Source organism: Hyaena hyaena, unplaced genomic scaffold, assembly GCF_003009895.1.
Source record: "Hyaena hyaena isolate Hyena2069 unplaced genomic scaffold, ASM300989v1 scaffold_107, whole genome shotgun sequence".
In the NCBI taxonomy this organism is placed as follows: Eukaryota; Metazoa; Chordata; class Mammalia; order Carnivora; family Hyaenidae; genus Hyaena; species Hyaena hyaena.
The window spans coordinates 328,771-344,631 of record NW_024080739.1 but is presented as its reverse complement, the minus strand read 5'-3'; the positions used below and the strand labels follow the sequence as shown (position 1 = coordinate 344,631).

The following is a 15,861-nucleotide window of genomic DNA, read 5'->3' as shown; positions in this document are numbered from 1 at the left end:
AGAGATTGTGTTTCAACTGGTCTGGGATGTGGCCTGAGCCTCAGAATTTTTAAGGGGTCCCAGGTAATTCTACTGTGTAACCAATTTTGAGAACACTGTTCTAGGGAAAATGCCAGTTGTTTTCCAGTCTGATTTCCAGTCTGACAGCTGCTTCTCTCTGGCTTTCATCTTTTCTTAGCCTTTCCATTTATGCCTCTACTTTGTCATTTCTGGCTGTCTCCAGATCTCATTTCCAAGGTGTGCTTAAGATTTGATGGGAAAGAATAAAAGTAATAATAGTAATAGCTAAGGTTTTTTTTGTTTTGTTTTGTTTTGCACTTATGATATACAAGGTTCTGAGATTAACTTAGCCAAGGACACATAGCTGATTAAGTGGTGAAGCCCTGTTTGTCTAACTGCCAAATCCAAGGGTTAATAACAATAATACACTTATTAGTAATAGAATAACAGTGGCTCTCCCACAACTGGAAGTATGTACAGGTTTCACTAAATACAAAGGCCTTACAGTTAGCTGCACACTAGCCTGAATAAATGAGAGCTTTACCTTTCTCAAGCTACAAATTTACCTTTTACGTTGTGTGTATACTTAAAAAAATACTGGAAGGATTGGGAATAATGGTGGGGTACAAAAGAACTTTCAATTTGTACTTTATGTTCTTCTAGATTGTCTGGATTTCATTTCAAAATAAATGATTACTTTTACTTTTATAATTAATGGTGATTATATCTTTAGATTTGTGGATTATTGTTAGCTTTAATTTTTTTATACCTTTTCTTTATTTCCCCAGTTTTCTATATTACAATACATTACTCTTATAACATAAAAATATTTTGTAAGTAATGTACACATTATTTCCAGCAGTGTACTTGAAATAAAATTTAAAGGATGCCTAGAATTTTATTTACTTATTTTTTAAATGTTTGTTTATTTCTGAGACACAGAGAGAGAGAGAGAGAGAATGGGGGAGGAGCAGAAAGAGAAAGGGAGACACAGAATCCAAAGCAGGCTCCAGGCTTGGAGCTGTCAGCACAGAGCCCGAAGTGGGACTTGAACTCACAAGCTGTGAGATCAAGATCTGAACTGAAGTCGGACGCTCAACCAACTGAGCCACCCAGGCACCCCAAATTTTATTTATTTAATAGAAAATCACCTGAGAATGAGGTACAGAATCTATGTAGGCAAAGTAAAATTATTAGTGAACCATTGGCTTCAATGCAGATGTAGCAAGCAAATGAAAGAAAGACATGTGAGGTGGTTGTTATATTCCTAGCATCGGCCACTTGTTAGAGATAACTAGCATCTTGTTGTCAATGCAAATGACACCAAAGTAAGCTGTGAGTGCTGAGATCTTGGGTTATAATTTAATAGCCTCTTAGCAAGATTGCTTAGTTGTGATGGCAAGGGAGTGCTAAGGGTGTGAACTGGGGCCACACACTGAGTCAATTAATTCTACACTGTGTGGGACCACAAACCACACTCTAGCCAGGTCATCCCCCTCACAAATGCATGATGTCTGATCTACACAGAGCAAGGTGAAAAAGTAGATGCACCATTAGGAAAACATATTCATCACTAAAACAACAGCTCCATTCTTTCCTGAACATGGTCCAGGCATCAAAAAGCATTAACATCATTCTGGGATGCTAATCCTTACCTGTCCAGGAGGAGAGCTCTCTGCACCCAACACTTGCCTATAGAACACTGGATCACAGCTCCGCAGCGTGTTCTGGCGGCTGGCCAGTGGGCTGGCAGCACCAGGTTTCTTCAACAGTGGATCACTGCGGCGTGAGTCGGTGGTGAGGTACACCTGATGGTAAAGGTGCGGTGGCATCAGGCCTCCCCGCACAGCATCTGCATGCAGAGAGGACCCTGGTGTTCGGTACAGGGAGCTCACAGGAGCTCGGTACAGGTCCCTGGACTGTTTCCACTTGTAAACTTTGAATACGATCACTCCCAGTACTGTGACTGCAAACCCCACAGAAACCAAGATTAGAGAGAGGAGTAAATAAAAGGTGAGATTTTTATTCTGCTCCCGAGGAGCAGAGCCAGAGGGGAATTCAGCCCTGGCTTCAGGAGATTCCTCTGTTACTGACACAGTCAAGGTTGCCGTGGTGGATAGTGATGGCACCCCATTGTCTTTGATCAAGACCACAAGAGTCTGCCTGGGCACGTCTGTGTCCTGGACTGGGCGGGAAGTAGTGACTTGACCCGTGTGAAGCCCCACGGCAAAAAGGCTCTGGTTGGAAGCTCCCAAGAGGCTGTAGGAGAGCCAGGCATTGTGCCCTGCATCTGGGTCCCAGCCTACCACCCGAGTGACCACATGGCCAGCAGCAGTAGCTCTGGGCAGCACCTCCACTGAGCTCCGGCCAGGCCGGGGGTATAAAACCTGGGGAGCATTGTCATTGCGATCAGTGACAAATATGTTCACACTAATATTGGTGGTCAGGACTGGAGTGCCTCCATCGCTGACATGAGCCATTATTTCAAACTCTCGTCGATCTTCATAGTCCAGGGGCACTAAGGATGACACGATGCCACTGTCACGATTTATTGTGAAATAGCGACCCACTAGCCCAGTTTCAGCTTCTTGTTCCAAGAGAAAGAAGGAAAGGCGAGCATTCTGTGGGGCATCGGGGTCCCGGACACTTAGATTTAGTATTGGAACACCAGGGATGTTATTTTCCTCAACATAAACATCATAGGAAGACTGGGAAGGCTGTGGAGGGTTGTCATTGATGTCAGACACTTGTACCTGCACAATTGTAAGGGCTGAGAGGGAAGGAGTTCCTGAATCTCGAGCAGTGATGCTAAGGTTGTATTCTGGGACAGTCTCACGATCCAGGGCTGCACTGGTTTTCAAAGTAAAGTAATTCTTGAGGGAAGAAGTAAGGCTGAAGGGGAGACCTGGTGGAACCTCACAAGTCACCAATCCATTCTCCCCAGCATCCAGATCAATCACACTGAGCAAAGCAATGACAGTTCCAAGAGGGGCATCCTCAGGGACTGGGCTGTACACAGAGGTGACTGTAATCTCTGGGGCATTGTCATTTACGTCCACAACCTCTACCAAAACTTTGCAATGTGCTCCTTCAGGATTGGCGCCTTTGTCTTTGGCCTGTATGTAAATCTCGTGGAGTTTCGTGTCTTCGAAGTCGAGGTGACCCTTGATTGTCAGCACCCCACTTACAAGGTCTAAGGAGAACAGGTCTCGCACACCGGCACGATTGTGGCTGCCTAAAGAATAAATGATTTCACCATTGGGGCCTTCATCCAGATCGGTTGCATAAACTTGCACCACTACAGTGCCCGGCGGTGCATCCTCCAGGACACGCGCACGGTACAAAGACTGATTGAAAGCGGGTGCATTGTCATTCGCGTCCAGCACGGTGATGCGAATGGGAAGGGTGGCTGAGCGAGACGGGGTTCCTCCATCCAAAGCCGTCAGCACCACCTGGAGACTTGGCTCTCGCTCCCAATCAAGGGCGCGCTCCAGCACCAGCTCCGCGTACTTGGTGCCGTCCTCTCGTGTCTGAACGCTAAGCGCAAAGTACTCATTTAGGCTCAGCTCATAGGTTTGTAAAGAGTTGCTTCCTACATCGGGATCGTGCGCGCTCTCCAGCGGAAAGCGCGTGCCTGGCGCCACGGCCTCGCTAATCTCCAATTTCATTTCCCGAGTAGGGAATGTGGGATTGTTGTCATTGATATCCTGGATCACCACTTCCGCGCTCCACAGCTCTAGCGGCGTCTCCACCACTAGCTCCAGAGTTACAGTGCAGGAGGGCAGTGTCCCACAAAGCTCCTCCCGATCCAGGCGGTCATTCACGAACATCTCTCCAGTCTCCCTGTTCACCTCAAAGAATCTTCGGCTAGCTCCGGACAACACCCGGAGCCTGCGCGCTGACAGGCTGCTGAGATCCAAACCAAGGTCCGTGACCACATTGCCCACCACAAAACCTTTCTCTCTTTCCTCCAGGATCTCATAGCGAACGACGGCTGAAGCCTTGTGCAAGGCACCAAGCAGAAACAAAACTCCCACCACTCTCCCGGTGCTTACCAGTCCGTTTCTCCAGGCCTCTGGGACCATCTCACTCAAAGGCAGTTCCTCTTAGCGGAGTCCAGATCTTTCCGACTTTTTCCGCTGAGAAACTTTCAGCGGGTTAGCGCTTGAGCGCTAGGCGCGGAGTCAGACATGGCTTTCTCGATGCCTTTGATTTGCTCGCCGGCTGTTCAGTCTCTGTCTCATCCCGGGGCGCCGAGAGGGGACGGGCCAGGGCCAGATCTCCAGCGTCTTCATTGGCCGACAGCGGCACGCAGAGTCCCAGCCAATAACTGCACGAAGAATGCGCTAGCGCCGGGCTCTAGCGGGACAAACGCTACCGCCAGGAACTTCACTTTCCTTTGGCTTCTTTCCAGAGTTTAGGGCCAAAGCGCCTTGGCAGTCATCTGTACATCGGGAACCTACCTTGGCCTGAGAAGCCAACTGCCGAGCCATGAAGATGGCTGTTCTATAGGTTTCCAAACCAAACCAAGGCCTATTATACATTTTAATCGCTGTCTGTAATTGCAAGAAGGGAGGATCAAACCAAACCAACAATGATACAACATGGTCTGGAAAAACACAAATTTGGTTTGTTGGAGGGTTGTGTAAAGCCTTTCCAGTTGGACTCTACATGTAAGGGAGCATTTAGCATTTCTGTGTTAATAATTTCAATATCTCTTAGCAAATGAGACTACAATTCTCTGTTCCTCGGTAAAGAAAATCAAGTAGCCACTCTCTGTTTAACTGTGTTTTATGGAATTCAAAATTTAGATTTCTTTTAAAACTGGATATTGTTTAGTTCTTATTTCTTAAGAACCAGGGAGCAACGTGTCAATTCCCTACCTCATCCTTCCCATCCTTCCCAATGAACATAAACTCAATCATAAAGCATAATTTCAAACCCTTCCCTTTAGGTGATCAATCCATTTCCGAAGATCTTGTATTCATATGTCACAAAGAGAAGTTGCATTGCTAAAGAAGGATAATATCCCATTCCCCCACCAAAAAAGAACAAAACCTAGGCCTATTTATTACCTGGGACCTTTATAACTAAGATATAGCAGCAAAGCACTATAAATTCATTAGAGAAATAACAAGCCTTTAATCCATAAAATAAAGATCCTTAAGTTATCTACATTTAGGATTAAAACTCATGAAACAAACTAAATAGGACTGATTACGATAATGAATAAAAGAGTCACGTATGAAATAAGTCAGAGCTAAGTTACACATCCTTGGACAAGAAACTACCCTAAAAGTGTTTCTGGGTTCCTATTCTATTAATGAATAAGGCAGGTAAAATTCCTGGCATATAGTAAGCCCAAATTATGGATGCAAATCACCCCATTAAATACAAAATGTAAAGTTTTACAGCCTCATATTATTTCTGTATACTTGTCTTGGACATCACTTTGATTGCATATAGTCCTTTCTGAAGTTTAACCGAACCCGGAGTCAGAGAGACAGGCAGACAGGTTAGACAGGTAGATAAGAAGTATTGAGGATATTTACTGAAGAGATGAAAAACCCATGTGACCTGTTTCTCCAGGTCTTCAATACTTTATCTCTTAAACCCCCTAGTTTTATATCGTTTGACAACTGACCAGACCACCAAGAAGGCTGACAGGCATTCAAAGACAGGGAAAATATTCCACAGAATATATTTAGAATACAGAATAGAGCCTAGTCACTTGATACTCAAAGTATGAGCCAAAAACCAATGGCATAGGCATCACCTGGAAGCTTGTTAGAAATGCAGAACTGGGAGCGCTCGGGTGGCTCAGTCGGTTATGCATCTGACTTCGGCTCCATGATCTCATGGTTCATGAGTTCGAGCCCCATGTCGGGGTCTGTGCTGACAGCTCAGAGCCTGGAGCCTGTTTCGGATTCTGTGTCTCTCTCTCTCTGACCCTCCCCTGCTCACGCTGTTGCTGTCTGTCTCTCTCTCTCAAAAATAAATAAAACATTAAAAAATTAAAAAAAAAAGAAATGCCCCACTCTCTACCTTGACTAAATTTTAACAAAATACCTGTGTGATTTGAATACACCTTAAGCTTTAAGAAACAGTGATTTGCAGTTTATTCAAAGATATACTGATTTATAAATTTTTTTCATTCACCATCAATTAATTACAAAATGGCTTTTGAAAACTGGCTTTTAAAAGTAGAAATAGTTTTCCCATTTATAATAAGGCCCATAGTTTTCTTAAGGCTTCTTCATAAGCCAGCGGAACCCTCTTGGATCTATGCTCCAGAGTGGCCAGAATGATCTTCTTACAATTTTAATTAGATGATACAATTATCCAGTTGAAAACTCCTCAGTAGCATCTTACTACTCTTGAAATAAAATTCCAAATCCTTTGCACAGTATCCAAATTCTCATGCCTTCTCCTTCTCTAGATACTCCATTATATAATACGGTCATCAGCCAAGCTTTTTTGTGCCCCAAGGCTTTTAGAAAGGCTATTCCTTTCTTAGAAAAGCTGCTTACCCTTCCCTTTGCTTTGCTAATTTCTACACTTTCAGGTCTCAGTTTAAATGTTATTTCCTAATAGAGGTCTCCCATTAGACCCCAGTTAATACCAAGATCCTTTGTTATGCTCTCTTAGAGCACCTTATATTTTCCTTTGTTGAACCTAGCACAATTTAATATTTTATAATTATTTTTTGTTTAAGCATGTCTGCTTCTCCCACTAAAAAAGAAGCTGTAGGAGGTCAGAGACAATGCCTGTTCTGATAACCATTTATATTCCTGGCATCTAGCACAGTAGGCAGTTAAATGCTTCACCCTCCACCCCTGCTTTATTCAAGTATAATTAATAAATATACTTGTATAGGGGCGCCTGGGTGGCTTAGTCGGTTAAGCGTCCGACTTTCGCTTAGGTCATGATCTCGCGGTTCATGGGTTCGAGCCCCGCGTCGGACTCTGTGCTGACTGCCAGCTCAGAGCCTGGAGCCTGTTTCAGAGTCTGTCACTCCCTCTCTCTCTGACCCTCCCCTGCTCACGCTGTCTCTCTCTCTCTCTCCTAGAAATAAATAAAACATTAAAAAATTTAAAAAATAAAATAAAATAAATATACTTGTATAAATTTAAGGTGTAAACATGATGATTTACTATATTGTGAAATCATTACCACAATATAGTTAACACATCCATCACCTCTGTTTGTTACTGGTGTGTGTGTGTATGTGCGCGCGCACACATATGTATGTGATGAGAATGATTCAGGTATCCTCTCTCAGCAAATTTCAAGTATATACTACAGTACTGTTAACTCAAGTCATCATACTGTACTTCGAGTCCTAGAACATATTCAAGTAAAAGTTCGTACCCTTTGACCAACCTCTCAATACATTTAATAGCAATCTTCATGCCATGAAATGCACTAAGGATTACATATAGTCAATTATGTGCATCCATTTTCCCTAGGAATAAACATTTTGGAAGATAGAGTCATTCTTTCAAGCAACCAGTGGGCCGAATGAAACTACTTATTAACCTAATACCTTGAATAGTTTGCTAAAGAGCCAAATAAAGTGTGGTAATACAACTCACATGAGAGTAAAAAAAAAAAAAAAGGATGCCTTGCTGTGCCACCGATATTACGGGGAAATGAAAGCACCAACACAGTCAACAAAGGCAACACAATTTTCCAGTCTCTATCTTCTTTTCTTTCTGTTCTATAATTTCAAGAGAGCCTCTCATCAATGAGATACAACAAAGATAATTTTAAAATAGAAAGTGAATATGTTCTAGTTGTTGAGAGTGAAGGCTTAGTGTCAGAAAGACTTGAGTTCCAATACTGGATATTATACTTAGTAAATGTGTTACCATGAAGCTCCTATTTTTAACTTCTCTTTAATTTTGTATATCTGTAAAATGGGAATAATAGCACTCCATGACATAACCACAGGCATTTCAATCTGTCAATATTTCAATAGCTTTACACATAACAGAGCGTTCACCTAGACAATGATTTTCAGTAAATTTATAGTTATGCCACCAACACCACAATCCATTTTTAGTATATTCCCATCATCCCAAAAATGTCCTAATCCTGTGTGCAATCAACCCTTGCTCCGACTCCCAGGTTCAGGTAACCACTGACTCAAAAACTCCCAAGTCAGAGCACCTGAGTCAAGTCAGAGAACCCAACTCTTGATCTCAGGGATGTGAGCTCCAACGCCTTGTCTGGGGCAGAGATTACTTAAAAATAAAATCTTTAAAAAATTTTCCAAGTCACCCTTAACATCTTTTTCTACCTTCCCACAATCGGTTAATTGCCAGTGCTTACTCCCTCCAAAATGTGTTCTGAATCTATCAAATAACTTTCTCTTTCTACTGCCACAACATGAGTCAAATACCTTAAATACTACCATATGACTGGCTACTTAATTTTTAGGGCCAATGAAAAATGAAGCTTCCCTGTTTAAAAATTAAGAATGGCAAGATGGTAAAAGCAGAGCATTAGCCCAAATGCAGGGCCCTCCTGGATTTGAAAGGGGACCCCTGTGCCTGCACAGATCACACGCTCATGAAGCTGCCCTTGCCTGGCACACAGGAAGGTCTCTATAAATATGTCCTAATATCATTTTTAAATATTGGGTAACGACCTACTACTACTCATTCCCAGAGGATCAGTAATATCAGAAAATTTTGCTCATAAAACTGTTGTTATTGCAGTCACAGAAAAAAATATGTATTACCCCCTTAAAATCCTAAATATAATCTGATAATCTTTCAATTTAATGTAATTTGCCTATTTGAGGGACACTGTGAGGCCAAAGGTGATATTAAGGGACCATTTGAGGAGAACTAGTATAAAAAACAGATAACCAATAGGTTAATCAAACATGTATCACAATTTAGACAGGTGGGAGATTCAAGAATTTGGTGGATAAGCTGAGTGTTTAGCCTTAATATTTATCTCAAGTTGGGGCACCTGGGTGGCTCAGTCAGTTAAGCATCTGACTTTGGCTCAGGTCATGATCTTTCAGTTCGTGGGTTCGAGCCCCACGTTGGGCTCTGTGCTGACAGCTAGCTCAGAGCCTGGAGCCTGTTTCAGATTCTGCGTCTCTCTCTGACCCTCCTCTGCGCACACTGTCTGTCTGTCTCTCTCTCTCTCTCAGAAATAAATATAACATTAAATTTTTTTTTAATTTATCTCAAGTTTATGTGGAAAAATATTCTGCATACTTTGATTTAAAAGTAAATATGAGGGGCGCCTGGGTGGCTTAGTCGGTTAAGCGTCCGACTTTCGCTTAGGTCATGATCTCGCGGTTCGTGGGTTTGGGCCCCGCGTCGGGCTCTGTGCTGACTGCCAGCTCAGAGCCTGGAGCCTGCTTCAGTCTGTGACTCCCTCTCTCTCTGACCCTCCCCTGCTCAGGCTGTCTCTCTCTCTCTCCTAGAAATAAATAAAACATTAAAAAAAAAAAAAAACTTACAATTTAAAAAAAATAAAATAAAATAAAAGTAAATATGAATCTTAAGTTCTATAAGACCTCCATTCCATCTTCCCTCAGAAGAAGAAATTAACGCACCAAAATATTTTAAAACTACAATCACAATCAGTGATTTTTGAGATCAAAGGTTTAAGACAAAAAGATTTTACCTTTTTTCCCATTTGAGTGCTATTCTCTTCTAATCTTAATCACATTAGTAGTCATTGTTTTTTAGATCATAAACTCAAATATGCCAGCAAACTACCTGCAAAAATTATCACCCCTCCACGTGAAAATCTTCCAAGAGGACTAAATTCTCCCTAGAGAGAATGTATTCAATTTTTCCCCAGCACACTATTGTAGATTTACTAAATTATTATCAGTTCTCACCAAATGCGTAGCCTTGTATGGTTGAGCTATTTATTTTTTCTAAGTGAAATAATTAACTTCAAAATATATTGATAACTTTGAGTGAGAAAGAAGTGTGGCTTTCTGATCCTTAGGTCTTCTATCAATATAGAAGTTTAGTACAAAATAAAAATGCTATCTCAAATCACTAAGACAAAGATGAAGTTTTGTTTTTTCATGTTTATTTTATTTTTGAGAGAGAGAGAACATGAGCAGGGGAGGGACAGAGAAAGATGGAGACATAGAGTCCAAAGCAGGGTCCAGGCTCCAAGCTGTCAACACAGAGCCCCATGTGGGGCTCAAAGTCACAAGCCATGAGATCATGACCTAAGCTGAAGTCAGATGACCAACCGAATGAGTGCCACCCAGGCACCCCAAAGATGAAGATTTAATAAACAGTACTGAGACAACTGGACAGCCATTTGAAAAAAAAAAAAAAAAAAGCACAAAAATTAGATCCATTACTCAGCACACACACAAGAATAAAACCCATACAGATATGGGATCTAAATGTAAAAACCAAAATATCATACAAGTACTGAAAGAAAATGGATGAGTTTTCTATAACCTAACTGTGGGGCAAGGCTTTCTATGACTCAAAACCTAAATGTAATATAAGAAAAGATTAATTTAGTTACATAAAAGGAAAAAGGAAAAAAGACTGCAATTCAAAAAATACCCTTAGACAAAGCTGAAAAGCAAATGACATACTGGAAAAAAAATATTTGCAAGTTATATTTGGGGCAAAGGGCTAATATCTCTAAATATATAAATAACTTTTTAAAATTTTAGGACAAGACACTAAAAAAAACAATATCGAAAAATGAACATAAGACATGAACAATTTTTTTTTTCTGAGAGACAGCGTGACCAGGGGATGGTCAGAGAGAGGGAGACACAGAAATCTGAAACAGGCTCCAGGTTCTGAGCTAGGTGTCAGCACAGAGCCTGACATGGGGCTCAAACCCACAAACTGTGAGATCATGACCTGAGCCGAAGTCCAACTCTTAACCGACTGAGCCACCCAGGCGCCCGAAAACATGAATAATTTTTAAAAAGAGATAAACAAGCTCCTAAACATGTAAAAAGGGGCACCTAGGTGGCCCAATGGGTTGAGCATCCGACTCTTGGTTTCAGATCAGGTCATGATTTCACAGTTCATGAGTTTGAGCCCTGTGTCAGGTTCTGTGCTTACAGCGTGATTTTCAGTCTCCCTCTCTCTCTGCCTCTCCTGTTGATGCCCTCTCACTCCGTCTCCCTCTTTCTCAAATCTTTTGTAAAATAAATAAATAAATAAATCTCAAAAATAAATAAATCTTTTGTAAAAATGTGAAAAGCTCTTTAAATTCAATCAAAATGAGGGGCGCCTGAGTGGCTCAGTTGATTGAGCGCCTGACTTCGGCTCAGGTCATCTCACGGTTCGGTTCGTGGGTTTAAGCCCCGCACCGGGCTCTGTGCTGACAGCTAGCTCAGAGCCTGGAGCCTGCTTCCAATTCTGTGACTCTCCCCTGCTCACGGTGCCTCTCTCTCTGTCAGAAATAAATAAAACATTAAAAAGATTAAATTGAATCAAAATGAAAGAAACTCTACTCAAAACTATTTTCAGACTTTTTTAAATGATCAGATTGGCAAAAATTAAAAATCTTGACAACAGAGTCTGTAGTGGAGGTTATAGGAACATAAGTCTTCTTATCTACTGGTAGGAATGCAAAAGAGTACAACCTATATGGGGGAAAAGTTCCATCTAACAAACCTACATATGCATCTACCCTATGGCCTAGTAATCACACTTTTAGGAATTTACCCTGAATACACACTTCAAAAAGTATTAAAATACATATGCACCAGATTATTCATTACAGCGCTATTTGTAAATAATTTGCAAATGCAAAAAGATTAGGAGAGTTGAAGAGACTATGATATATACACATATAATGGAATTTTATGAAGCTATAAAAAATTATCTCTATAAATTGATATACAACGACTTACAGGATATATCATGTTAGCACAAAAAACAAAGTGAAAATTTTTGCTGATCATGTGAAACTAGCCATACCATTATAAACAACTTAAACACTGATGAAAATATATAGAAAAATGCTTTCAGGCATTGGCTTAAAAGGAGTGGAAGACTAAGAGAAAGGAAACAAATAAGGTGAGTCCAAGGATCTCTCATGTCTTGCCTGGAGGCAATTTTCAAACCATGGGGCAAAAAAAAAGGGAAATCCAAGAATAACACAGTGGTGGGGCGCCTGGGTGGCTCAGTCAGTTAAGCGTCTGACTTTGGCTCAGGTCATGACCTCACGGTTTGTGGGTTCGAGCCCCGCGTCAGGCTCTGTGCTGACAGCTCAGAGCCTGGAGCCTGTTTCAGATTCTGTGCCTCCCTCTCTCTCTGACCCTCCCCTGCTCAAGCTGTCTCTCTCTCTCTCAGAAATAAATAAAACATTAAAAAAAAAAAAAGAATAACACAGTGGTCTTACTGAGTTGAGGAACAGAAATTAGTGGTTAGGGAGACTAAAGCAGCAAGAATTTGTGGAAGAGAAAATGGAGCTATGTAAAGAACTCCAGAAGTCTGGATAAGGATCCTCTGAGTCTCTGGATGAAGTATAACCTTAGCATGTACAGAATGACAATTCTCCTGAAGCTGAGCAAACTAGGGACCTATTAGCTGAAAAATTTCTGGAGCTCACACAGGGATGGGAAATATTTGGATTCCATTCATCCAGAATATAAATATCTTGACAAATACTCCAAAAAAGATCACAACTTATAAGTAGGACTAACTAGCCCAATGCAAAGGTTTCTATAAACTTGTTCTAACAAAATTTTAAAACAACCCTTGAAAAGATCAACCAGATCTACAAATAACTGCCTTCCAAAAGAAATTTCAATAGTTTTTTTTTTAAAGTAACATTTTATTTTGTTAAGTTTATTTATTTATTTTGAGAAAGAAGAGATTATGCATAAGTACACAAGCAGGGGAGGGCAGAGAAAGAGGAAGAGAGAGAATCCCAAGCAGGCTTCATGCTCTCATCGTGGATTCCAAATCAGGGCTTGATCTCATGAACTGTAAGATCATGACCTGAGCTAAAACCAAGTTGGAAGTTCGAGGCTTAACCAACTGAGCCATCCAGGCTCCCCACATTTCAATACTTTTTAAAGAAAAACAACAAAACCCAAACACTCAACAATGTAGCATTTACAATGTCTGCCATCCCATAAAAACATTAATCAATCCTCTAGGAAGACCTAGTTATCTTAAATGTATATATACCAAACAAGAGAACTTCAAAATACATAAAAATCTAACAGAACTTAAAGGTAAAATAGACAAATCCACCATTAAAGTTGGAGATTTCAAGAATTTGATTAAATTAGGGGCGTGTGGGTGGCTCAGTCCGTTAAGCGTCCAACTCTGGCTCGGATCATGATCTCACAGTTCGTGGGTTCAAGCCCCGCGTCAGACTCTGTGCTGACAGCTAGCTCAGAGCCTGGAGCCTGTTTCAGATTCTGTGTCCCCTCTCTCTCTGACCCTCCCCTGCTCATGCGGTCTCTCTCAGAAATAAATAAAAAACATTTTAAAAAAAGAATTTGATTAAATTATTTTTCAAGCTTGACAAAATTACTAACAAGAACACAGAAGAAGTCATCAACACCATGAAATAAGAGGACTTCATGAAACTTACAGAACATTCCACCTAAGAGTAGGATACATATTCTTCTCAAGTACCCATGGAACATTTTGGTCATATCCAGGGTAAAGCAAAACAAAACAAATCTCAAGAAACTTTTTAAAAACAGAAATCACCAAGAATATATACTTTGACCATATTGGAATTAAACTGAAAATCAGTAACAGAAAGGAGAAAAATCCCCAAACACTTGGAAATAAAACACAGTTCTAAGTAATCCATGGGTCAAGTCACAAAGGAAATTTAATATACTGAATTGAACAAAAATGGAAATACACTTATCAAAATTTGTGGGATGCAACTAAAGCAGCTCTGACAGGGAAATGTATATGAATGTGTATCATTAGCAAATGATAAAAGTTTTCAAATCAATAAACTATGTTCCTACCTCAAGAAACTAGAACAAGAGGAAAATAAAAATTTTTCGCAAAATTTTTGCTTTGCAAAAGCAAGCAGAAGCAAAGGAATTTTAATAAATACAAAGCCATAAATCAATGAAATAACTCTTAGGTATATACCCAGGAGAAATTAAAATACACACTGATACAAACACTTGGCAGCAAATGTTCGTCGCAATATTTTTCATAATAGTCAAAAACTGGAATCAATTCAAATGTCTATCAAGGGATACCTGTATAAACAAAATGTGGTATAACCATACACTGAAATACTATTCAACAGTAAAAGCAATGAAGGGCTGATACATGCTACAAAATGGATGTCAGCAACACTGTGCCAAGTGAAAGAAGCCAACATAAAAACTACAAATTGTCTAACTATATTTATATGAAATTTCTACAAAAGAAAAAGCTATAGAGACTTAAAGTTGGTCAGTGGTTTCCTGAGGCTGGGGATGGAAGCTGACTGCAAACGGACACAAAGGAAATCTTTGGGGTGAAGAAAATGTTCTAAAACTAGTCTGTGGGGATGGTTGTACAACTGAATACATTTATTAAAACTTGTCTAACTGTACCTGAAAATGGGTTAGGTTCATTATACATAAATTATACCTCAATTTAACTATTTAAAAAGAAATACATAAATCAGTAAAACTGAAAGAGAAAAATAGAAAAAAATCAATGGCACCAAAAGCTGTTGCTTTGAAAACTAATAAAATTAGTAAATCAGTAAACTGACAAACTCTAACAAAATGGACAATCCAATATCTACAGTGAAACAGGGAGCATCACTACATACCCCACAGACATTAAAACAAATATAAGTTAATATTATGAACAAATGTATGCATGTAAATGCAATTATTTATGTATTTATTTATGAATGAATGAATGAAAGACAGAAGTAGAGGAGGAGAGAGTGAAACAGAGAGCAAGATAGAGAGCGTGAGAGAGAGAATACAAAGCAGGATTCACGCTCACGCAGCCTGACATGAGGCTGGATCCCACAACCCTGGGATCACGACCTGAACCAAAATTAAAAGTCAGACCCTCAACTGACTCAGCTACCTAGGCACCTCTAAAGTGAACAATTTAAAGAAAATGGACCAATTGCTGCAAACAAAATGCTAAAAACAAAAATCACTACTATACTCGCCCAATATGAAATGGATAATCTAAACAGTCCTGTAGCTAGCAGACAAATTGAAAACATCGTTTAAAAAATCCTCCCCCCATGGGGTGCCTGGGTGGCTTAGTTGGTTAAGCATCCGACTTTCACTTAGGTCATGATCTCACGGTTCATGGGTTCGAGCCCCACGTCAGGCTCTGTGCTGACTGCCAGCTCAGAGCCTGGAGCCTGTTTCAGTCTGTGACTCCCTCTCTCTCTGACCCTCCCCTGCTCACGCTGTCTCTCTCTCTGTCTCCTAGAAATAAACATTTAAAAAAAAAAATCCTCCCCCCAAAATCTCCAGGTCCAGATGTATTCACTGGAGAATTCTTCCAGATTTTTAAAGAAAAATTAACACCAATTCTATAAATCTCTTTCAGAAAAGAGAAGACACTTTCTAATTCATTTTATGAAGCCAGTTTTGCTGATATCAAGGCTAGACAAAGGCAGCACCAAAAAAAAAAAAACTACAAATATCCCTCATAAATATAAATACAAAATCCTGAATAAAATATTAGTAAATGGAATTCAGCAAGTGAAAAAAAAGTACATAGCACAACCAAGTGGAGCTTATTCCAGGGATGCAAGGCTATACACTATTTGAAAAAAATTAATGTTATTCACCATATCAACAAGCTAAAGAAGAATAATTATATAATCACACACAATGGTATAGAAAATGCATGAGGGGCGCCTGGGTGGCTTAGTCGG

At 40.3% G+C, this 15,861-nt stretch overlaps 1 protein-coding gene and 1 pseudogene across 12 annotated transcripts in view; both read right to left on the bottom strand.

Moving 5' to 3' along the window:
• Nucleotides 1–15,861, bottom strand: part of LOC120234347 (protocadherin gamma-C4) — a 179,925-nt gene that overhangs the window by 30,005 nt on the left and 134,059 nt on the right. The window contains exon 1 of one of the 12 annotated variants that reach the window (XM_039236171.1): nt 4,056–4,211. The exons of 10 other annotated variants lie outside the window; for them this stretch is intronic. In XM_039236171.1, the coding sequence (XP_039092102.1) occupies nt 4,056–4,085 (30 nt within the window). In that variant the 5' untranslated portion in view covers nt 4,086–4,211. Of the gene's footprint in view, nt 1–1,655; nt 3,919–4,055; nt 4,212–15,861 lie in introns of those variants that run through there. One more of the 12 variants, XM_039236163.1, reaches the window with a different exon arrangement.
• LOC120234363 overlaps nt 1–15,861 on the bottom strand; it is a 65,769-nt pseudogene that overhangs the window by 22,492 nt on the left and 27,416 nt on the right.